This window comes from Spinacia oleracea, chromosome 5 (genome assembly GCF_020520425.1).
Source record: "Spinacia oleracea cultivar Varoflay chromosome 5, BTI_SOV_V1, whole genome shotgun sequence".
In the NCBI taxonomy this organism is placed as follows: Eukaryota; Viridiplantae; Streptophyta; class Magnoliopsida; order Caryophyllales; family Amaranthaceae; genus Spinacia; species Spinacia oleracea.
In genome coordinates this window covers 65,790,598-65,815,955 of record NC_079491.1, presented here as the reverse complement: position 1 = coordinate 65,815,955, position 25,358 = coordinate 65,790,598, and the positions used below count along the sequence as shown (strand labels likewise).

The window sequence follows — 25,358 nt, the reverse complement described above, 5'->3', positions numbered from 1 at the left end:
AATCATGTTGGCTATTTTTATGGTATTATTTATGGTATTTGATACCACAAATTCATTTCCAACAATAAACTACACAGTATCAAATTGCTTCGAATCATCAAATACATACCCCCTTAATAGTTCCTATGAAACCAATGTCAACAAATTGCTACCCACTTTAGTCTCCGAAATTTCAACAACAAAACACGGTTTCCTTACCCACAAACAACAAGGGCCAGATAATCAAGATCCTGCCTACGGCCTTGCCTTGTGCCGAGGTGACGTAATGCCCGACGACTGTCGTAATTGTGTGGAGATGGCTAGCAAGGAGGTTATAACGGCGTGTCCAAGGGCAACACAGGCGTTAATCTGGAAAGAAGACTGTATGGTTCGTTACTCTGACCAGTCCTTTTTTTCTCTCCTAGAAGAAAATCCCCACCAAGTGTTATACAACTACGACAAGGCTACCGACGATGCGGACAATTGGGTTAAGTTGGTCAATGATACGTTGAGTGAGGTAGCTTCTACGGCCGCAGCTTCAAATAAGTCCGGTAATAAGTTTGCTACAAAGGAGACGTATGTTTCGTCGTTGAACAAGCATTTGTACACTTTGGCTCAGTGTAATCCCGATTTGACAACGGAGGATTGTAACATGTGCTTTCTTGTAGCTAATTCTCGTCTTCAAGTTTGGCTTTCGCATCGAGGTGGGATCTTGTTAACGCCTACTTGTGCCATAAGGTTTGAGGTTTATGAGTTTTATAACAATTCTGGGTATGTCTTTTAAGCTTGGTCACCGTCTTCAGAGAAGACTTCATTAGCTTAATTGTTATATGTTTTACTTTAACAAATTCAGGTTATGTCTTTTCTTTTTGTGAGTTTTATTAATGTCTATTCTAATTGAGGAAATATTAACAAAATATGTAATGTTTCTAATAGAATATACTCATGATTTCTGGTCTAATAGAACCAACCCATAATTTTTGGTTCTTGATGCGTTGTTCTTCCGTGATTTCTGGTTGTGATTGTTTATGATCTTAAATTGTAGTTTTTCCTGAGTTCCTTTGTTAATTGAACATGCTTTATTGTTTCTTCGTCTTTGGGTAAGCGTCTTTGATTTATTTTCCTTTTCTGGGTTCAATAGTATTTTCTAGGTTCACCAGTGTTTGCTTTTTTACCGAGTTCGTGATTCTTGATCACAGAATCTGTATTTTAATTTTTTTTTTTGTCTTTTCGAATCGTTCTGTCTTGCTCGGGCTCTACTATGTTCTTCAATTCGTCTTTCTGCTAATTTTGAAGACATCCGTGCTCTGGTGTTCTTTTCATTGTTCCAATGCTTCTCAATGTAATTGAAACGCTAGGTTGTAGTCAAGGGATTGATTTAGTTACTGATCTTATGATATTTTTGAAGGAAATTTGTCCTTCACCCAAGGTGCATTAGTCTAATACCAAGGTTCAGATTAATTACGAACAATTAATTCAGTGAGATCAAGTGATCGGAACAACTAGCTGAAGCAATGCTTCCGATCAGTGAGTTCTAATTTATATTAGGCTCACAACTTAATTACTCTTGACTGAACCTATAAGGTCACACCATTGGCATGTAACAGATCATCGGATTAAATAAATCGGATACTCATTTAATAGCTTTTCGGGAAATTAGTTCGAAAAACATAATTATACGATTCAACATTGGATCGTGAAATCGTATATCATGATTGCGTATATTCGTAAGTTAGGAGAAACGAATAATCGTATCGTACGACAATGGATCGTCAAGTACGAAACGATAAATGAATTATCGAATGATAATTAAATAAAGCAAACACGAATGCAAGCCCACGAGCAAAGGCCCATGGCCTTGCTGCCTTGGATGTGCACGCACGGAGAAGCAACAACAACAGCAGAAGCGAGGCCCAGCCCACTGCGTGCAGTGTCCTGTGCGCTTGTGCAAGGCTTCGGTCGTGGGCCTTGCTGGCCGGTCGGGCTCTATGCTTGGCCGGTTGGTTTGGCTCACTTGATAGGTTATTATTATTATAACATAGTCTAATATGTTTTCCTAACCTTAATGCAAAATTCAAATTCTAACCTAAGGCAAGAGAAACCCTAAACTCTCTATGCCTCCATTAGAATTGTTCTTCCCTAAAGGCTAAAATATCTTGAGTGACGTCTAAGCTATGAATCTCAAGACGGATCTGAACTTGTCTGTGAATCAAGTAGAGGAACGACATTTGGAGTTCTTGTTAGTGTTCGTGATGCGCTGAATCTAGGGAAAACACGCTACAAACGTAAGTCTGCTTGATCTGTACTTTACACATGGTTCTTGGCTTTGGGAATTATTCCGCTGCGTTAATATGTATTTAACTGTATTCCCCTACAGTGGTATCTTGAGCAACATGTATTTTAAGTACTTTTTGGCGTGTTATTATGTTTTTGATGATTGTCGAATTTTTCTGATTTTTTTGTGAATTTTCGAAATATTTCTGGATTTTTGGATAGATCGTAGAATATGTTCTGAATTCGTAAAAAGTCGGAAATTCGATTTTCCTGACCCTAATTTTATTGAAAACGGCGTTTTAAGATCAACGCATGGGAACAAAATCGCAAAAACAGGCCCTGAAGTTCTGGTTTTTGGGCCTTTTTGTTAATTAATGAATTAAATTAAAAATTTTGGAAATTTTTTCAATTAATTACTCAACCTAAACTACTCGGAATTAATTGAAATTTTTCCCAACTGTTCTTGGGTATATTTTAAAATTATGGTAACATTTTCGGCCATAAATTTTAAGTATAAACCCTAATTTTATTTTTCCCTAAATTGATTTTAATAACTATTTAGATCTGGAAATTTGTTTAGTTGGGAAAGGGAATGTAATATCATGTTAAATGACAGATTTAAAAATTTATGGATTAAAATTTTGATTAGATTCGTTAATTTTAATTGATCACCTAAATCAAATTTGATAGAAATCTGAAATTTAAATGTTTAGAACGATTTAAAGTTTTGGATTGGATTATCAAACATATTCAAATTTTTGTTGATATTGATCGTTCGTTAAATTTGAATTTTTGTTAGCCAAGATTTATAAATTTCTCAAAATTGGATTGTTGAAAAATTAATTAAATCACCCACTTTATTATTTTTCGGAAAATAAAACGATTATTTTATTAATTTTATGATAAATAACATCATGCAAATAATGTTCCGTGAAATTAAAAATTATTATTTTTGGTTAATTGGCTCGTATGGCACGAGCCAAAGGCGCGGAACAAGGGCGTGCGACGTGTGTGGCTAGGCGTAGCCCATTCATGCTGCACTCCGCAGCTTGGCGCAGCGACGCGAGGCACCCAGCGAGCGAGCTGGGCGAGCCAGCGCGCGCTGGCCACAACAGTGAGCAAGGCAGCAGCAGTGCCGTGGCGCAGCGACGTAGCTTGCCTTGGCTAGCGAGCAGCAGCGAGCAAGCAAGGCAGCAGCGCTGGCCTTGGCTTGCGAGCAGCGACGAGCAAGCAATAGCAGCAGCAGCTCACGTTGCGGGCTGTGCGCTGTGCTATGCAGGGGAGGGGTACTACTCCTTGGCCTCGTGTGGCACGCAATGCACAAGGCGGCATTGGGGTGGGCGCAAGCCTGGCCCATGTTGCACAAATTTTCTATTTTTGCTTCGTTTAGGCTATGAATTTAATTTTGCATAAAATGCATGGCTAACGGTGGACCTTTTATATATTTTATTTTATTTAACTTGGGTCGGGCCGTGAGTTTAAATATTTAAAATTAAATTGTCCAAATAAAAATGTTGGTTAAAGTGGGAGCCATTTAATGAAATTAAATGAAATAATTAATTTTAATTAATTTCGTAGGGCACCATTTTTTTAATTAAATTAAATTTTGATTAGAATAATTCTAAGGATTTATAATTCGGAATTGATTAATCTTTTAGGATGCGTTTTATGTGAACGTGATTTTTAAATAAATCATGTAATACTTGCATATTTATTTGGGCCATTCATTTTAGGACACGAATGGATGAATACATAGAAATTATTTTATGTATTGCAGGTATTCAAGGTGACAAGTATGGCCAATCTAGGATAGTTAAATACGGTCTGCGTAACGTTTTATCTTTGAATGTAAAGTTATATGGTCTGCGTACCATTGAAGTTTTGATGTAATTATTTATTATTTTAAGTTCTTCTAGGATATTAGAACTTTAATTAGCTTTTGAATGAAGTTAAAGACGATGCCAAGCTAACAAGGTGAAGGAAGATTGGATGCTTCAAGACCAAGTTTAGGGCCATACTAGTTCACCAAAGTTAAATTTATGCACTTATATATATATATTATGAATGAATGTACATTATGCATGAATGTTGTTTGTATGTTCGATTAGATTTAGTTCACTAAATAATCAAACCAAAATATGAAACAACTAGGTCCAAAGTAATATTGAGTTTATAATTGCCATCCAAATCAAGCACTTACAAAATCTAAGGATCTAAGGTAGTAGGTTTCCGCCAAAGCGATGTGCTATTTTAGTTGACTTAGGTGGTAAGGTATCCCAAAGGAACACGTTGATTGTGGTTGTAACCCAAACAACAAAGGCAATGTTGTGGCAAAGGGATAAATTATGGAATTAATTTATTAACCAAGAATAATTTGGAGATTACTAGCAATTGGTTTTGCTTACCTAGAATCTTAAAAGACTAAAGACACGCAAAGCTGCTTAAGGATTTAGGACTTTTAGGGTCTTGGAATCGTTTCATTCATTATGGACCATGTTTTATTTTGCATGAATGAAATGTTTAATAAATTTAATGATTGCATGAATGACTTTATTTCAAGTTATTAAAGTATGATAAATGTTTTCTTTGCTAGTTCATTTTGTAGAATTGTAAATCTTCAATTTTATTGCGTTTGGATAATAGAACTGCAGTATTTCCTCGATCGATTGGTAACTAATTATGAGAGCGATTCTCAAAGAAAAGGAGAATTAGAGCGTATCTTGAATGCTATTTTCTTATAGTGATCTTCATGGTTGTTTTCAAACTAAAATTTGAATGGCAGACCAATTGGACCTCATATATTCAGAATACTGGGTAGTTTTGGAATAATGAAGTATTGAGTTAAAGGCTCATGTATAACCAATGGTTAACAACCAATTTTATTTTGATTCAATAAATGAACTAGACTCATTGGATGTTGTAATTCAAAGTGAATAAAAAAAAGGGACTTTGTAAGCATAACAAAATAAGAAGATCAAGCAAAGAGTAAAATCTTTTGGACTATAAGAAAACGTGCTAGAAAGGATAGGAAACGGGAACAAAAGAAATGAATTCAAAATTCTATTTCTACCTACAAGTTTATGTTGAAGTGAAACGACTCAGCAAATAAACTCCTATGGTATTAGATTACCGCTTGAGGTTCTAACTTTGTTAGGAACTCAAATTCCGGGAGCTAAGTCTGGTTATTGACCTATAAGTGGGAAATGAAGCAAAGTTGTGCTACATTAATTGCGGGGTCATCATGTTTGTTTTAAAGTCCTTCTAAAGGCTGGAACTTAATGGTATTATGTTCCATTAATCATCACAAACAATTTCTGTTTGGACAACAGAAACACTCACATTAAAAGTAAACAAAAACATTCGTTGAGTGTTTATTTGAATAAAATGGTCATTTAAGGTTTGAGTCGTATGATATTGATTAATAAACAAACAAATCTCTTCACACTCAAACTTCAAAAGGTTCAAATCAGATATTTTGATTTGTGTTCCACCTATCTTTGCCAATGTCATACGACCATATCAACAAGACAACATTCTAAGATTCCATGGCATGGATTTTTGAAAGTTGACTAATTTCAGAAATATGGGTCTTACTTGTTGAACATGACATAGAGATGGACTATTGTTAGAAGTTTCTAGACAATTAAGTTCATGGGACAAAGACGGAATTTATGACTTACCTATTTCACAAGAATTTGAGAAAATATGGCTATATATACTCATGGTGAATATGTGAAATGCTTCAATGTAATTCACAAAAGGGTATAAAATTAACTTGGCAAGAATTTTGGAAAATCTAGGCTGGGTCAAGGTGATGTTTGCATGAGCCAAGAAAGATTATGTAGATTTTTTATATGGCATTATGACAATCAAAGCTCCATAAGAATATGGTATGTCCAAATGGAGAAATTAAAGTCTATTCGATTAACGATAATCACGACTATTTTCCTATATATAGTTTCTAAATGATACTCTCAAGTGACTATCACACTAAACAAAGTTGTCAAAGCTAAGGATAAGATGTCATAAGGATTGAGCTTCAGTTCAGTACATCTTTTCAGCATATATATATACATATATATATATATATATATATATATATATATATATATATATATATATATATATATATATATATATATACATATATATATATATACATATATATATATGTATATACATATATATATATGTATATATATATATATACATATATATATATATATATATATATATATATATATATATATATATATGTATATAGGGTTGTCAAACCCAGTGGGAGTTAGTGTTTAAATCAAACAAACTCAAGAATAGATATATGTTCCTTTATGAGCGACTCATAGAAAGAAAAAGGTATTGATTCTAACACAAATATGAGAACATATGGTTGTTGCTCTGGATAATGTATTTTAGGAAACCATCGTATTTCCACAAAGGCAAGTGGGAGAAAAATGACCTCGAAGTGACCTCAAAAGAAGTTTGAGTCAAGCAACAAACAAATGTAGGATACTTAGGAGTCTTTGGAAAAGCTCCGTACTTAGAAGCCTTTGGAAGAGGTTCAAGAAGACTTTGGAAGTGCTTCAAGAGAATCCTAATACTCAAAGGACTTGAGTAATGATTTTATAGACACTAAGGTTTGATGTTCAATACCTAGGTAAATTATATAAGGAATAGAATTCAACCATGATAGATACATAGATATCTTGAGGAATGAAAACTATAAAGGACTTTGGAAGTGCTTCAAGAACATACGAGTTACAGGTTAGGCACGACGAATTAAAAATTTCCAAGTATTGAGGCCATCAGAAACATTATTATGGTTTGAGGACATACAAAATGGTTGAGGCCATCAGAAACATTATTATGGTTCGAGGCCATTTAGAATGGTTTGAGGCCATCAGAAACATTATTATGGTTCGAGGCCATATAAAATGGTTTGAGGCCATTTTATCCGAAATATCTTCATCTTAAAGAATCAAGTCTTTCATTTGGTTGATTTGCATAAAGGGTTCACTCCCATTGGTTGCAAACATGTTTTCAAAACATACAAAGATAATATTGTATACACATACAAAAGAAAAGCTAGATTGGTGGTTAAAGATTATAAACAACTTCACGACGTTGATAATGTTGAAATATTTTTTACCAAGTTGGAATGCTTGAACTATTTTGGATAAATGTAGCAACCATTGCATATGGCTATATGGCAATTGGAAAACGAAACACCTTCCTCAATTGGACTTGTAGAAAGGAATTGTGTACATGACACAATGTAAAAGTTTTGGTTGCTAAATAAAAGAGAAAGCTTATGAAATCTATTCGAAGATTAAAGCATGCAAGTGGGAATTGGACCATATTTTTCAATAAGGCTACTGAGAAATCATAGCTTTATGAAAATATGGAGCATCTTGTAGATGAGGAGTTTAGTGGGAGCTAAGTCAAGTTTATTCGTTATATATATATGAGATACATATCTCTCTATTGAAAATGACATTCAAATTCTAAATGGTTAGATTTGAAAGTATTTGTCAATATTAGAAGCATGGCAAAACTTAGAACATACTGGGTTAAAGATCTATTGGATATAATCTAAAGCGTTGTTTGGATTCTGTAAAAGTAGTTACTAAATCAAATACAATTGAGAGACTCAAAAGAGACTCTCAACCCATATGAGTAAATATAAGTAATGAATGTTATAACTAAAGTTTAAAGCTAGGTTGTTATTACTAAAGTTAAACATGAAGGACCTTGAAGAGGAACCTTATCACATGGCAATGCCAAAATTTTAGCAAGATTTAGTATCTCTTGAAACAGAATAAAGTAAAAGTTACATGGATAGATTTTAAAATGCAAATGGTTTTTGCATTACAATCAATCATGTATGATGTGATATATAGATCGCCAAGATAACTCATGAACATTGGATCGTAACGAGTTTGTACCAATCTCTATTGATCTAGATCAAAGATCATTAGAATAAGATCAAGAACATCCAATACATTTGGACATGTAGGATGCGCACTTGATAAGAGGAAGTGAAGATGAACTAAAGTTTTGATGTTACATGCATTTGCCTAAGAAAAAGTTGAATCTTGTTGTTAGGCAAACCATAAACATACACGGGCAATTAGGCGTCGCGATTAAAAGGTGGTAACATAGGTTCTAAACCATATGTGATGCATGGGAAACTGAATCAATGATTAGTTTCCAAGTTCTCATTTGAAAGATGTATCTCCCACATCTCTGTGAACTGGTTGGATTATTCCAAAAGAATAGCATTATTTGCAATTCTACATAATTAAATGAATTCATTATTGCCTAAGAAGCAATGGAAGGGAATTGTTTCTAGTGGGAGTTCTTCAATGAACTCAAGTTGATCACAAGTCTACTATCTGGATCAATTTCTATTTTAAATATGATTATCATTCTAAACAACAATGAAAGACTAGATCATTCTATAAACATATTCAAAGATCTTTTCATCTTACATCGAAAGGCTTTCGATAGAAAAGATGCTAAGAATAGCAGAGTATGATAAACTAAACCTCTGCATCGGATGAGATACAACACTCATATGCAGAAATGGAATCAAGTTTGAGTTCCATGAATGTTTTAAGTATTGGGTGTAAGGCCTATATCTGTAAAACATTAAATGCTTGATTTTGGGTTAGAGGCCCATAAATTGGTAAGCATTTGGTTTAAACATTTATCATTTATGAAATTATATTTCATATTCATTTAATCTTGGTTTAGTAATAAATGAGAAAGTCCAAGTGATTCAAACCATTCAAATGGGATGTCAAAATGGATTCTTTGACAAAGAAACACCCATAAGTGAACTTGAATATTGAAGTCACAAAAGGATCCCTAATCCAGGTCATTGAAAGGTTGGACGACCAATGACTAATGAAGATTAGATTTCAAGTTGATTTATAGTTCAGTTTCTTGAACTAGATGGACTGGATGTCAGAAATCATTTGCATATATACTTATTGGATCTTGTATCGGATTGACCATGAGAACACTTTAAGAGATTAAATTCATGTCATAAGTAGTTCTCATTAATGGTGATTGGAACCTATTCCTCATAACCTGAGTAGTTATGGTTGCTTGTTTGAAAATTAGTTAGCTTTGATGCTCGCTAAACGTCGCACCGTAAAAGGAGACTATAAAAGAAGTTATTGGGCGTACTATGAATCAAAGTAAGTTGTTCATAAGTTACAAGAAGGGATTGTCCTCCTATCTTTGATAGGATATGATGTTGTTGTTGTACAAGGCCTCTCGAAAAGTTAGATACCGTGAAAATGCATGGCCGTGCTCAGAATGGTTAAGGCTTAACCTTCTGTAAAAGTATAACAGTTTAACTCAGTAATTCGAGAAACACTTCTGGACCTAATAAGGATGGCTTGGATCTTACCTTATGTTCAGTAAGTAACACCAAGAGACAAAGGAATATGAATGCACACTTGTCTGAATGACAAGTGGGAGACTGATGGAAATATGTCCTTCACCCAAGGTGCATTAGTCCAATACCAAGGTTCAGATTAATTACGAATAATTAATTCAGTGAGATCAAGTGATCAGAGCAGCTAGCTGGAGCAATGCTTCCGATCAGTGAGTTCTGATCTATATTAGGCTCACAACTTACTCTTGACTGAACCTATAAGGTCAAACCATTGGCATGTAACAGATCATCGGATTAAATGAATCGGATATTCATTTAATAGCTTTTCGGGAAATTAGTTCGGAAAACATAATTATACGATTTAACATTGGACGTGAAATCTTATATCGTGATTGCGTATTTTTGTAAGCTAGGAGAAACGAATAATTGCACCGTACGATAATGGATCGTCAAGTACAAAACGATAAATGAATTATCGAATGATAATTAAATAAAGCAAACACGAATGCAAGCCCACGAGCAAAGCGTAAAGAGAAAAGGCCCATGGCCTTGCTGCCTTGGCTGTGCACTCACGGAGAAGCAACAACAACAACAATAGTGAGGACCAACCCACTGCGTGCTGTGTGCTGTGCGCTTGTGCGAGGCTTCGGTTGTGGGCCTTGCTGGCCGGTCGGGCTCTATGCTTGGCCGATTGGCTTGGCTCACTTGATAGGTTATTATTATAACCTAGTCTAATATGTTTTCCTAACCCTAATGAAACAGATTCTAACCTAAGTCAAGAGAAACCCTAAACTCTCTGTGGCTCCATTAGAATTGTTCTTCCCTAAAAGCTAAAATATCTTCAGCGACGTTTAAGCTACGAATCTCAAGACAAAACTGAACGTGTCGGTGAACCAAGTAGAGGAACAACATTTGGAGTTCTTGTTCGTGTTCGTGATACGCTGAATCTAGGGAAAACAAGCTATAAACGTAAGTCTACTTGATCTATACTTTATACATGGTTCTTGGCTTTGGGGATTATTCCGCTGCGTTAATATTTATTTAACTGTATTCCCCTACAATTTTAATTACTTTTGCAACAAAATAATCAATTGGGCATTCTTCCTCCTTATTTTGTTCATAGAATTGCTTTAGTTTGTATGTTTCTGAGGTGAGTTTTAATTGTTAAAACTTTGTCTCATCTCCGTGAATCATTTATTCCAATTTATCTTAGTTTCGTCACTTTTTTTTTAATTTCAGTTTAGGTTTAAGGATTGGACTTAGGATTTAGGATTTAGGCAGAGTTCTTGAAATTTAGGGTTTGGCTTTGGGTAGCTTAAACATCTCAATTATTTTTCTTTTTTAATGGCCTAATTTCAGTAATTTAATTGTTAATTAACTAACTCTTCATAAAAATTTTGTATTTCATTTGCAGGGGCGATTCTAGTGATAGTAAGCTCACCAAATATGGAAAAACCTTTTGAGAGAAATGGGCTCAATTCTAAAATATTCTCCATCTTCGGTTTCGTCTTCCTCCATCCTCCTCTTCTCTCACTGCCACTTTCCCGATGAGGGATGTTCCTTCCTCAACAAGTCTGAGGTTGTTGATCTTGTCATTACCTCTCCAAGAACTTCTAGAAAGTTGACCCTTCCAAGGTTTGAGTTTTAATCTCAATTTTTTTCAATTATTTTATTTAGAAATGTCGATTAATGGTCTATTTAATGTGATAAATTATAGGGGTTTTTTTTTCGTACTCTTTTTTCCCTTACGAGGACGGTTGTTTAGAAACCTTCGTATTTATGTATTTTGTAGGAGTCGCCATCAAACATTTTTAAGGGTCCCGTTTGGAAAGACCAAAAAGTTACTCGATTAGGATAAGGCATTGAATCTTAGAAACGGATGGGCGAGATCCGGGCAAGGGAACGAGATGCTTATTCCGCGAGCTTTAGAAATAATTCAAATGCGTGGCACAACATTTTCAAAAATACCCTAGTTTAGACTATGTGGGTTTGAATTTAGAACAAATAGAATTCCTACTATGTGTCGTGGTCACTTTGCTTTAAAGTTAATTTAAGGGAATCTAAGATCGGTTTGTCCAAGAAATTATCTTTGTTAAGGGTGATGTAACCTTGTATTTTATATTTAGCATGTGCGGTGATGAAAGAAATAAACAAGTAAAGCAACATCACAATAGAAAATAGGTGCAAAATTAGTAAAGTACAAGACCACCTAGAAATGGAAGGAGGTGAAACCACATTGCCTAGAAGGACTAGGCAAGTAAAGTTGCGTAATTGAAAGTGCGGAATTGAAATTGCATAATTGAAAGTGCGAAATTGAAATTGCATAATTGAAAATGCGGAATGGAAATTGCATAATTGAAATTGCGGAATTGAAGTGCGATATTGAACTTGAACTTTAGCACATGAGATCCGAACGCCAAGCGACTCCTTAAGAATAAGTGCGCCCGACACGGGTTCAAAGCAAAAATCTCTACTTTAGGTCAAGTTGCTCGACCTAAAGTGTTTTGGATTTTGAATATAGAAGCATTGAACTTGAAATATTGAACTTGAAATGTTTGAACTTGAAATGTTGAACTTGTATATTGAAAAATGGAGTCTTGAATCTCAAAGATTGGACCTTTTAATGTTGAAAAGGCTTCATCTTTAATTACTCCTTATTTTGAAATGATCCTAGTTTAGGGAAGTGATTACAAACAACCCTAAACATCATTGAATCTTGAAATTTGGAAACTTGAACTTGTACATTGAAAAAATAGAGTTTTTAATCTCAAAGCTTGGACCTTTAAACATTAGAAAGGCCTCACCTTGAATACTCCATATTTTGAAGATGATTATAGTTTAAGGAAGTGATTACAAACAACCTTAAACATCATTGAATCTTGAAATTTTGAAACTTGATTCACATAAAGTGAGGATTTTGCAAAAGTTTATGATTGTTGTAAGTGACACTTTTAATAATAAAGGTGTCAACTTTACTAATCATTTTTGAAATAAAATCATGAAAACATTGTAGATTAGGTTGGGATTCGGAAATACCTAGTTAGGTTTAGGCTAGATTTCCTTTTAGAGCTCCCAATTGCTTAGAACATTGAAATTGTATGAGATTTTTGGAGAGAAGTTTGTATTTTGATTTGAGTGGCAATTTTTGTATTACGACGTTGTGTTTTCGATTTGCCCTCCCTAAATGCTCAAAATTAGGGGGTATAAATAGGAGGATTTGCTGCTAAACTCCAGCTGACGCTAGCGTCCAGCGCAGCTGCCAGCGCCCAGCGCTGCTGACGTGGCCAGAAGCTGCCAAACAAGGACGAATATGCCGTCCTTGTGTTTTGGCTTGTAATGGTGTACCTTTGTAAGAATTGTACGAAGTTGGCACGTAGTGTTTGCTTGATGATTAAGGCTTGGTTTGCGTCTAAAAACAAGCCGTTTCGGGTTTTTGAATTCGGTTTTACGGGACGAGGCCCGACTTGCTCGGTTTTGTGGGTCGGCGCCCGAATTGGGATTGCTTAGTGTCATTTCGACTGGAAAAGGTCTTGTAAAACCAATGGGATAGTCCATTGGGAGAGATTGTATTTGGATTTCGAAATTGAATTTTGGAATTTGTTTTTTGTACCGAGTTCCGGAATGGGAACGGTCTCGGGGATTGGACTTTGGCTCTTTAATTTTGGAATGTGTTCTTAGAAATTGGTACTTCCGCACGGAGTTTTTCCAACCACCTAACAAGGATAATGGTATCGTCATCATCCCAATGGGGAGACACGATTTAGGTGTCTACATAAATCGACATAAGTATCTTGTTGGAGTCAGCATTTTAGGGTTCTTATGTCTGATTTCATTGCAAGCATTAGTCATTGATTAATTGGTTTTAGAATAATTAATTCAGGGTTTTTAATTTTTGTTGTTGTTGTTGTTGTTGTTGTTTGGGTCAATTTCGATTATCGGTATGAAATTGAACAATTCGATGTGTATTTTGATGGTTGACCGTTTGAATACAAGTAGGATTAGAAGAAGAAAGAAGTGTTCTGTAGGAAGTTGTAGTTGTAAGAGGAATAGGAGGGCACAAATATTTGCTTACTTAACTTATTCTGTGTTTTGTAAGTCGACATCGGGAAGAACAACGAACATAATGTAGTATCCAAAACGGTTTTGCTAGCTGTTGACCAGTTGCGTATATTTGTGTTCATAAGTTGGTTAATATAAAGAGCTTTCCCCGCACTGGCGTCAATGGAGTAGTGCGGGAAATTGGATATGAGATGTACATATTTTAGGTGATTCGATCACCTTTTGAGTGATTGTGCATGTATGTGTTTCTACTTTCTCTTTCTATTCTTTAAAAACGTCATAAATTTTGCTACCTATGGTTTGTGTTTCTTTCAGAGAATTTGATTTCACTTTTATCATTTATGTAGAATCTTTTCTCTCGCATTTGATTTGTGATTATCAAGAAAAGGCCAAATATTTCCTCATTTTCCTTCGCTGATGTTTAAATCTTTCTCATAACGCTTTTTGAGTGTGGGTCGTTTTAGTTTTCATATTGATTGTAGGTTTACCATGGTTAGCCCTCTTCTTTGCTCACATTGTTTATATATTTGAAGATATCAGTGCCTGGTCTTTCAGGCTTGATATATCTTGTATTACATTCTAGAAGCTTTATATCCTCCCAGTTTGTTTCTTTGGGCTGCTAAAGTTTGGTTCTTTGACTTTATTTTGTGTTTTTTGAAATCATATCCAGTGTGCATGAGCTCAATAGGGAGAAGAACATGTCTATTCCTCAATTTGAACCGTGCAGATGCACGACGATGTTTTCTATGCTGGGATGAACCAACTTCTAAAGGGGAAAAAGGCATTTAATAATTGATTTACTTGAATTGACTTAAAAAAATTAATTGATTGGAATCTCGCCACTGCAGCAAAATATGTAAGTTTCTTTGTTTGGTCTTAATTTTATTGTTTTTAATAAAGTTGGATACTTTTTGTAGAGTAATCACTGAACTACTATTTCGTGTATTGCAATCAAGAGTCACAACCAATATCCTAAATTTTGGGTATTGCAACCAGGAGACTTTTGGCAGGGTAATCAATTTTCTATAATGTTTGACTTGACCATATCCTGAATTGGGGGGCGATGTGCGGAATTTCCCTCAATATCATCAACTATATGGGTAATCTCTCACCATCTTTAATCGGAGGATTTTGGGTGGAGTAAGATATGTTTAGAATATGAGGTGAAATAAAGAGAGGGTCAATGTTGGCAGCTATTGGTTGGAATTTCAAAGAGAGGTTTCTTCTGACATGGCTGAATTTAGTACCTAATTCAATAATTGTTGAAGTTTTAATTGTTGACAACGTCTTAGTGTTTACCGTGTCCTTCTTAGACTGTATTTCTGCAATACACCTGCTCTTTTCAACAACAACCAGCAAATAACAGAGAAAATAGAGCAAATAACACAGCAAACAGAATATAATAATTATAGATTACTGAATTACTCAAGTGCAAGGTCTCAAAAGTAATAGCTTTAGGCTATCAATCTCTTAATTCAGTGACTTTAGGTAAAAAACTCTCAATACTCAATACAATACACCCTTTTCTCTTTCCTCTCTCTACTATTTATATTACTGATGAATCACATTTGTATAGGGTATTTTAGGCGCATTTAGGTTGCATTTCTAGGCATTCGTCACGTTTTATTTGCATTTAAGGTCGTTTTTGCATAATTTGTCGCTATTGTACTCTATTACGCGTCGTTTGTGTTTTCCTTAATATTTCAGGTGATTCTATGGTCATTTGGTTGCATTCGAGTGTTTAATTAGGGTTGGTTTGAACGATAAAAGAATGATATGTTGACTCGAGGATCATTACATGCCTCTTGGGATAAATTTCGAGTCAACAACGAAGCTAAACGCTACTTTTCTAAGCATCAAAACTGACAAGCGTTCACTCTTTTGATAATATCTCAAGTTCTACTGATCGGAACGAGACGATTTTGATTGGGTTAGAAAGTAGACTAAAAGATCTTTCCAACGATGGGTCACACGGCCTTAGAGGACCTCTGGATCAAGAGTTATGGCGAAAACAAGTGTGACGATGCTGCTGCGGCAACGCTACGCCCACCATCTTCACGAGCACAACAGTTCCCAGCGAGGGATGGCTCGACACCAGCGAGGGATGGCTCGACGCCAGCGAGGGATGGTGCGCGAGATCCCTCGCTGCCTCATTGCTTCGTTGCTTTGCTTTGCTATACACTTCACCAGGCCAACGAGGGATGGTGCGCGAGATCCCTCGCTGCCTCTGCCTTGCTTATGCTTTTACATGCTTCATCGGGCCAGCGAGGGATGGCTCGCCAAGATCCCTCGCTGCCATATTTCGCGGCATATTATCCTCTTGTCCGTCCAACTTGGTCGTGCTTGGGTTTTATCGCCACGTCATCGTTCCATCGACCAATCATTGACGACTTCTTTTTTTATTTTCTTATTTATTTATTTTGTTTTAGAAAAGAGAAACTATAAATACTTAAGGGAATTAATTTATTTCCCTCATGCTTTATTTTTCTTTTAGGTTTCAATTCTCCTAGATTTCTAATTCACGTTCTTTTTTCTCTCTTTTCTTTTTCATGAACTATAGTTTTTCTACAAACTCCATTAATGTAATTCTTTGAGGTATTATTGATTTTCCTTTTTATTTTATTTATTGCTTTTAATTATGTTTTCATTCTTAGATTTGATTTTCATTGTTCGTTTCATGATTGAGTAGTTTGCTTTCTAGGGTTTGGGAATCCATGTTTATATTATGAATCCTTATTATTATTGTTGATGGTTTGATTATTCGTTGATATTTCTAGTTGATTAGGTTTATATTGTTAATCTTTGCAATCTGATCAATTGTTTGATTAAATCATGCTAATAGAATTTAGAATCGAAAGATCGAATTTTAGAGGCTTACCTACAACTAGCAATTCTGATTATGTTAGCGATCGTACTGCATATGTTGAATTGAGAGTGTTAAGACCCGACCGTAGGATTAACTTGTGCTCTAGATAATTTGAATATTTGAGTTGTTGATGATGTTTTGATTGATTCTGAACTATGAACATGGTGAACCGTTGCCCTAGATCTTTTAGTTTATTTTTCTATTTATTTTAGTTTAAACATTCAATCCTAAATTTTGTGACATTGTTAGTTTCGCCATACCTTGAAAGCTAGATTTAAATAGCCATCTCTCTGTGGATTCGACCCTGCTTACCCTACTGCATTGTTAGGAGGTTTCGCTAGGATTTTATTTTTGACGGGTGTACGACAGCCTATCAATTACTAAGTGCATTAATGGTACTCTGCTACTGTGCTCCCCTTATCAGGTAGTGGTAATGGCCTTATGCCCTTATGTGCCAACTCTTGCTACTTTTGTGTTGTTGCCCTCCTTTTTTTGTTGCTCCTCCCTTTTTGTTACGTCTGCTATAAACCAAAACAGGTGGGTCAGTGCCTTGTTGGTCTAATACAGTTTCCTTCTTCGTGCTTGTTTTAAATGAGTAAGTTACAATTTGATGTCTATCTCTCCCCAAATCAAAGCCATTGTGCAAGGTACTAATTTTTTTTAATCTATTTTTCCTTCTTTCTAATTGTGAGATTAGAATTACTGTTTTGGTTTTCTAGGGCTTATTCATTCTTAGTGTTTTTTGTTGTAGTTTTCTTTTCCTCGTAATAATATATTTGCGTGATTCACCTCACTGTGGGGGGTTTTTTGGTACTCTTTTTTTGTATTTCCGCTACGGGCTTTGAAAGTTTTTGGATTTCAGAGGAGTCGCCACCAAACAATATTTAAGGGTCCGGTTTGGAAAGACCAAGATTGACTCTTTGTGGATAAGGCATTGAATCTTAGAAACGGATGGGTGAGATCCGGGCAAGGAAACGAGATGCTTATTTTGCGAGCTTTAAAAATTGTATTCGAGTACATGACAAGAAGCATTTTCGAAAAATCCTAGTCATCACACAATGTTGGTTTGAACTTTCATTTAGAACATAGAATTGCTACTTGTATTGTGATCACTTTGCTTTAAAGTTAATTAAAGGAACCTAAGGCCGGTTGTCCAAGAATTATCTTTGTTAAGCGTGATGTAACTTTGTATTTTGTTGAATTTAACATGTGAGGTGATGAAAGCAATAAACAAGTAAAGAAACATCACAATGAATAAAGGAATTATTGAAAGTGCGTACAAAACCACATCAACTTAAAATAAGGTGAGTAAAGAGTGCGGAATTGAAATAGCAATAATAAAAGGTGCGAAATTGAATGCGATATTGAAGTGCGATATTGAAATGCGTTATTGAAAGGTGCGATATTGAAATTGTACTATTGTATTTGAGATCCGAACGCCAAACGACTACTTAATAATAATTGCGTCCGACACGGATTCAATTCTAAAAATCTCAAATTTAGGATAAGTCTTAGATTTTGATTATTGAAATTGAACTTTGAATATTGAACTTTGAATATTGAATCTTGAACTTAGGAGGCTAAACGTTTAAAGTCCAAATCTTTTAATGTGAAAAAGATCTCAACTTTAATATGCTACATAACTTTGACATTGATTCTAGTTTAAGGAAGTGATTACAAACAACCTTAAACATCACAGAATCAACAACTTGTAATTTTTTTTTTTTTTTTTGAATCATAAAAGGGTTTTGATTTTGTAAAAATGTGTGATTGTTGTAAGTAACACTTTTAAGAATAAAAGTGTCAACTTTACTAATCATTTTTAAAATAAAGATTGAATCTTGTATGGCATAATGGAAGTGGTGTTTTGGACAATCATTTGGAGAGGGTGTCAAGAGTGAAACCTCCCAAAGATGACACCTTTGGCATTGTTTCTCCTAGTTAATCAAGGGTATGAACCCTAATTATAACATCATAGGATTTTGGATTTAGAAAGGTAGAAGAGTAGAAAAAAAAATTAGATTTGAGTAGGGATTCGGAATTACCTAGTTAGGGTTAGGTTGGATTTCCGCTTAGTGCTCCCAATTGCTTAAATATTGGAAATTGTATAGGAATTTGTAGTTTAGAGTTTGATTTTTGTATTTTGATTTTGAAGACTGATTTCGAAATTACGATGTTCTGTTTTTTATTTGCTGCCCTAAAGTGCTTGGAAATGAGGGCTTAAATAGAGAATTAGCCGGCTAAAATCCAAAAGCCGCCTACGCCTGGCGCAGGTGACGTGGCCAAGGAAACGCCAATGCAAGGACGATGACACCGTCCTTGCATTTGTCTCTTATGGATTTACCTTTGTACGAGTCGTACGAAGTTGGCACGTAGTGCTTAATGATTAAGGCTTTGATTTTGCGACTAAAAACAAGCCGTTTTCGGGTTTGAACTCGGTTTTACGGCACGGGGCCCGGCATGCTCGTTTTTGTGGGTCGGTGCCCAAATTTGGATTGCTTAGTGTCATTTCGAATGGAAAAGGCCTTGTAAAACCAATGGAGAGGTCCATTGGGTGAGGTTGTGTTTGGATTTTGAAATTGATTTTTGGAAATTGAATTTTGTGCCGAGTTCCGAAATGGGAACGGGCTCAGAAATTGGACTTTGGAATTTGAATTTTGGAATATATTTTAGAAATTGGGGCTTCCGCACGGAGTTGCACCAACCACCTAGGAAGGATAATAGTATCGTCATCATCCCATTAGGGGAGACACGATTTAGGTGTCTACACTCACTCTTTTGGTTCTTCTGAAAATTATTGTTTTGAATTCATTTCATTTAATTTTGAATTGATGAGAGACATATTAGAGAAAATGACAAAAACTGATAGAGAGACATAGCACCAGAGAGGGATAGAGAAAAGAAGATGAGAGATAGATGAAGAGCACGAAAAAATTGAGGACATAGAGAGATAAGAGCTAGAGTTACTAGAATAATAAACATAAAAAATCTGGTTGTTGGTAAAGGGACCGACATTTTCTTCTGAGGTTCTGAAATCCATAGGTTGATTTAGTCCTCGTGCTAAGCATGTTTAGGAGCTGCCAGTGGAAGAGGCACATAAACTTGGTAAGATTTTGTTATTGAACTACTGTCAAATGAAGTTGTAGTAGTACCTAGGAGAAAAATGAAACCTTTGCTTCAATCTGTTATTATGATATCCCATGATTTGCATCATGCATACACTTATTAAAGTACCAACCTTTCAAGTATTTGGTATATTATCTGAAGTTAAAGTACTGCCTCTAAGCTTGTGGAAATTTCATTTTTGTGCCGGGCTCTGAGTGTCGTAGGTTCCAAACACTTGTTAGTTGGATTTCTTAGTGAAGGCGAAAGTGTAGCTTCTCATGTCCTTGATAATTTAGGTGCCGATGCAAAATAGATTTGCAAACAAGTTACAAAGGTTAAGTTATATTATCTATGATTGATTAATTTGTGTGAAGGGTTTCCGTTAGCTTTATGTTCATATGGCTGATATTTTTCATGTTATAGGTTCTAAGCATGATGGTTGACAAAAAGGAGACCAACCATCATATTGGTGGAACATAGGAGATCGTATGTTGACATTGGAAGAATATGGCACAAATTTGACGAAGGAGGCGAAAGAGGTAAACACAACTATTGTAGACCTTTTTCTTCTTTTCTTTGGAGGCTAAAAAATGTGACTGAACACTTATTGATATCTAATAGAAACTAGAGAATGATATTACTTTGTATGTCTGTCGTATGTACATTATCTTTTAGCTGAATGTCTTCCCTATATGCCTTAACCAAGACTGGCAAGAATTATGACAATTTGGTTGCCTCTTGATTATTTTTCATGTAAATATTTTCTTCTTAGTTGTTCTTGAGATGTGTTCAAGGAACTTAAAGTCTTATTTGATACAATGTCTGGGGTGTTTTACATAAATCCATGTTTTTGTTCTCGTATGGTAGTTCTTAGATGATTTACTGTCATATGTTTTGCCTTATATTTTCTTCTGGTCCTAACTTGTTCTATGTGAATTTCAGAAATTGTATCCAACTATGTCTGTACAACTTCTGGAATATGACAACCCAAAGCAAGGAGCTGAAATGTTGAATTAGGTACTAACCCCAGAACATACCCATTTTACTCAGATAGTGAATATTAATTGAATCTTGATTGAGCATTAAACAAATTAACAAACAATTATTAGATATTGTTCCGGTGTTGAAACAATGGGCTTCCAATGAAGGCCCTTTCGAGTGTGTTGAAGATCTTGTTAGCTTGAATGAGTTGTGTCCGAATTTACCTACACAATGATAAAGTTACTATCCTCGGGGGTATTTACGAGGAAAGCCCCTTCGATGCCTAAGTAAGAACGATGCTCGGATTCTAGAGAGAAGTTCTCTAGAGAGTAGTCCTAAGGCGATAAATTGGACGTACCTTGAGGTGTGAGCCTTGGCGGCTTATTTATAGTGTTTGCATAATAAATGCCCATAGGTCATTTATTGCTATTGGGTCGTGGGCCTTGGTTAATGGCTGAATAGTCATTCAGGAATGTAGTGGGTTTGATGCTGTTATGTTGAGCCTTTGGGCTTTGGACTTAGTGTCCCAATTGGAAGCCAATTGGGAGCCCAAACAACATGCCCCCCAGACCCGGCCCATTTAGAATTAAATGGGTGGGTTTTCAAATGTCAGAAGTCAAAAAGTTCTTTCTCTTTTTTCGAAAAGGAGGTGGTTTGAATCCATGAATTGATGACAAGTGTTGGAACTTGTTTTGAGTGGTGGAGATCGTGGGTTTGAAGGAAGTCAGTGCGTCCTCCTTTTTCTATAAATGCTGAACGCGTTCCTCTTTTCAAACTTTTATCTTTCTCTTTCTTTCACAAACACTCTCTCTTTTTCCGGCGACCACAGCTTTCGAATTTCGTCAGATCTACGGTTTTCAGTTAGCCTTTGTCCTCGGGAACTGTAGACACCTACTTTTGTCCCCATTCCCGAAAGGGAAAGGTTCGATGATGAAAACGTAAATCTCCACTTGACAATGCATCTCCTATAAAATAACGAATCTCAATTCCCCTTTTCATTTCACCCGAAACCTGCTATTTATGGAAACCTGCTAAAAATAGTAGTAACTGTCGTAAAAGGGTAGCTTCTAAAAGTGGCAAGTCATAAAAGATAGAAACCTGTCAGAATTAGGTGTTGCACTCCAACATAAATCCTAAATGAGATAGAAAACTGTGAGAATCCTATTCCTAATATGATTCGGAAATAAGAGTTACGTATTAATTAAAATCCTAACGAGCCTAGAGTTCGTAATGGGCCCAGACGCATCCCGTCACAAGGTTAATACGCACTAAAAGACTCAATTAAGTCTCAAACACTACGGATTTCAGGAATTCGAATCTGACAAAGAAACGGCCCAAACAGCAATTTCAACGCCCAGCCCTGGGCGCTGAAATTGCCTGGATCCTATTTTCAACGCCCAGAGCTGGGCGCCAAAATCTTCGGCTCCCAGGCCTGGGCGCTGAAAATACACAGGTACGTGTTTTTCCCTAATTCTTTGTGGATTAGGGCTCTGCAATTCTATCTTTCCACAAACTCTTCCCTATAAATACCGCCCCAAATTCGACGTGAAAACAACACAACAGACAATTCATATTCTGAGTATTGACTCCAACCCTTAGCCTAAGCCTCGCGCTGCGAAACTGTTCACGCGTTCTGTCGCAATCGATCCATAAATCGAACAGAACGTATCCTGTCCCACAATTGAGATTCGTTAAATAAAAAGGAGAAATAGCAAAGTCAAAGTGGTTAGTTTTCTGAGAACCATGACGCACCTCTAAAGGGTGCGTCGTAATGTGTCCCTTTTCGATGATTTAACTGCTTTCCTCGCCCTTTTTATGAACTGTTAAACTAACTAAATCTGATTGTTCTATCACGCCTAACAAATATAATATTTTCGGAAAATTGGATTATCATGCTAGGTCCCTTAATACTACTTAAATCAGATAATCACGATCGATCTAGTATTATATGTTGCATATTGCTAAAATCAACTCAGATTAGTTTAATAGTTAACGCATGTCCCTTCAATTATTTATGCTGAGCTAGTAAGGATATCCTGCCTCTGGAGTTATCGACGAGCGAAGTACTCCTCTCGGTAGTTACAGTCCCCCGAACCCTCAATCTCTACCTTGCGGGTGTATGTTGAGAGATCCCCACACTAGGGATCACAAGGGAACCTACGGCCGTCGTGGTCAAACATAATTGCACTCCCTTTATATCACGATAACCGGGTTTTTGTCAGTTTTTCTCATTATCGATTAAGGACCTGCGCTGTTAGTGACGCAGACCCCGCCCGCTGAAGGTGGGCGAGCCTGTCCTCTGAGCGGGACCCCCCGTCCGATAGAAGTGGATGAATCTGTTTGATGTTTTTTGAAAATAAGGACCTACGCGGTTTGTGACGTAGACCCCGCCCACTGAAGGTGGCGAACCTTGTCCGCTGAGGGTGGACACCCCGTCCGCTGAAGTGGACGAATCTGTTTAAATTTTTTTTGAAAATAAGGACCTACGCTGTTTGTGACGTAGACCCCGCCCGCTGAAGGTGGCGAACCTTGTCCGCTGAGGGTGGACACCCCGTCCGCTGAAGTGGACGAATCTGTTTAAATTTTTTTTGAAAATAAGGACATACGCGGTTTGTTACGTAGACCCCGCCCGCTGAAGGTGGCGAACCTTGTCCGCTGAGGGTGGACACCCCGTCCGCTGAAGTGGACGAATCTGTTTTGAAATTTTATTTTGTTTTGTTTTTTGAAAATAAGGACCTACGTGGTTTGCGCCGTAGACCCCGCCCAATGAAGGTGGCGAGCCTATTTTAAATTTGAAGTTTTTATTTCTTTCGAAAACTGAGGACCTGCGCGGCTAGTGACGCAGACCCCGCCCGCTGAGGGTGGGCGAGCCCATTTTGATTTTCTTATTTTGCCTATGTAGAAGGGCTTTTGTGATTACAACCTGTTGGTGGGTCGTAATTTTTCCTGATTAGATGTGTCCTATAAGTGGGTCCACATTGTGTATATTTTTGTTTAACAATATCTTTTGAGATATCCAAACATGTTATGGTGCGTGGCGCAGTCTGGGAATGTGATTTTGATTGCACGCTTTTTGTTGGAGTCCTCTTTTCGTGAGCCCCCAAGTGTTGGGGCTCGTTGGTCGTTTTTCGCGTCTTGTAATCATGTTTGGGGTCACGCTCGTATGTGCAAGCGACCTCCTATAGTAGTGTGCTATGTTTAACAAAGCCGTGAGGTGCGACTTTCAGTGAAGAAATCGGCAATTTTCAAGCCGAATGAATATGGCAGGGCCCAATAGAAGTTAGGGCCTTTTGAGCCTGGATTCATTTTCGGCGCCCAGGCCTGGGCGTTGAAATAATTCACGCCCAGGTGGGGCGTTGAAAGTGTTGTTTGGGCTGGTCTTTTGATGACACAGTTGGCCTCTTGTTCATTCGTTTATTTCACTTGGAAGTTCTATGTATTCTCTTTTCTTTTCTTTTTTCTTTGTTTTTAGAACGTGATGATTTTCTTTGAGAAGCCGTAGCCGATTGGTGGACTACGGTGCTTGTCGCTTCGGGGCGATTATTTTAAGGAACTGTTGCTCTTAAGGCGTACAGTTATTGCAATAGTCGGGCGAGTCTATATGGCCCGAGGAACATACCTTGAGGTGTAAGACTTTGATCGCTCTTATATTTTTTGAACGTGTTCGTGAATGACGATATGTATGTGCGAACGAGCATTCATAGAATGGCCGTTGTGTGCGGTCCATTAATCAGTTTGCTTGAATCATTTTTTTGAGCAATGACTGATTTTGAATAGTTTGCTTAGAAGCTTGATAGGGGTCAGGTCCATTCATGAAGTGGGCTCAAACATTGTGCCCTTTCGATTGTTCAAACATTTGCTTCGAGATTTTTTTAATTTTGTTATGGTTGTTTCGTAGCTTGGAGCCCCCAAGTATGCATGTTGGGATGCTTCCTTTTGGCGGGCGATTTTGTAGGTTCTTTCGAGAAAGATGCCTTGGGGTTTCACTCGTGTAGGTGCGAGCTATCCCTTCCGTGGTAGGTAATGTTTTGCTACTTTTAATCCTTAATGTAGAAGTCGTGTGGCTTGCATTTTGAATTTGGGCGATAAGTAGTCTTTCCCTCTTTTACACGTGCTCTTGGTTGTGCCTACATTAGTGCAACATGCCTTACCTTTTTTAGACTTGTACTGTGAGATTATGGTGCAACGCAGGCTTGTGTGGCCTAACGGCGTGTCCCAGAACATTCCTCCAAGTGTTGGGATATCATTATTTGGAGTATTTCATCATGCCTTGTTCAGGTGCTTGAATAAGTGTGGCACCTTCTGCGTGGGTTTGCACGGCTTATTACTTCGTTCGATGCGATGATTCATAGGTGTTTCTTTCTTATTTTATATCTGGGCAAAACTTGGCTAGCAGAAATATTCAGCGCCCAGGCTGGGGCGTTAAAGATATCGGCGCCCAGCTCTGGGCGTTGAAAATGATTTCTGGGCAGAACTTTGACAGTATTTTTTCTTTCGCCTTTGATTTGGAACGGTGTAGACTGTGTAACGGGCGCTTTATAGGGCGAGCGTTATGTGCAGTGGTACGTTCGAGTAGTGATCTGCTACTTCTTTTGTAAATGTCGTATTGTGCGACATTGCCATGGTCAAGGTAGTCACATGTTGTAGTATGCCTTGGCCAAAAGCTAGGTGCCTTTCTTTTACCCA

General features: G+C 36.8%; 1 protein-coding gene across 1 annotated transcript; it reads left to right on the top strand.

Annotated features, from left to right (window-relative positions):
* The first annotated feature begins 265 nt into the window (after positions 1–265).
* LOC110800561 (putative cysteine-rich receptor-like protein kinase 9) lies at positions 266–854 on the top strand. Its single transcript, XM_022005875.2, has 2 exons — positions 266–750; positions 833–854. Exons 1-2 carry the CDS (start codon positions 266–268, stop codon positions 852–854), a joined length of 507 nt encoding a protein of 168 aa, XP_021861567.2.
* The last annotated feature ends 24,504 nt before the right edge of the window (positions 855–25,358 follow it).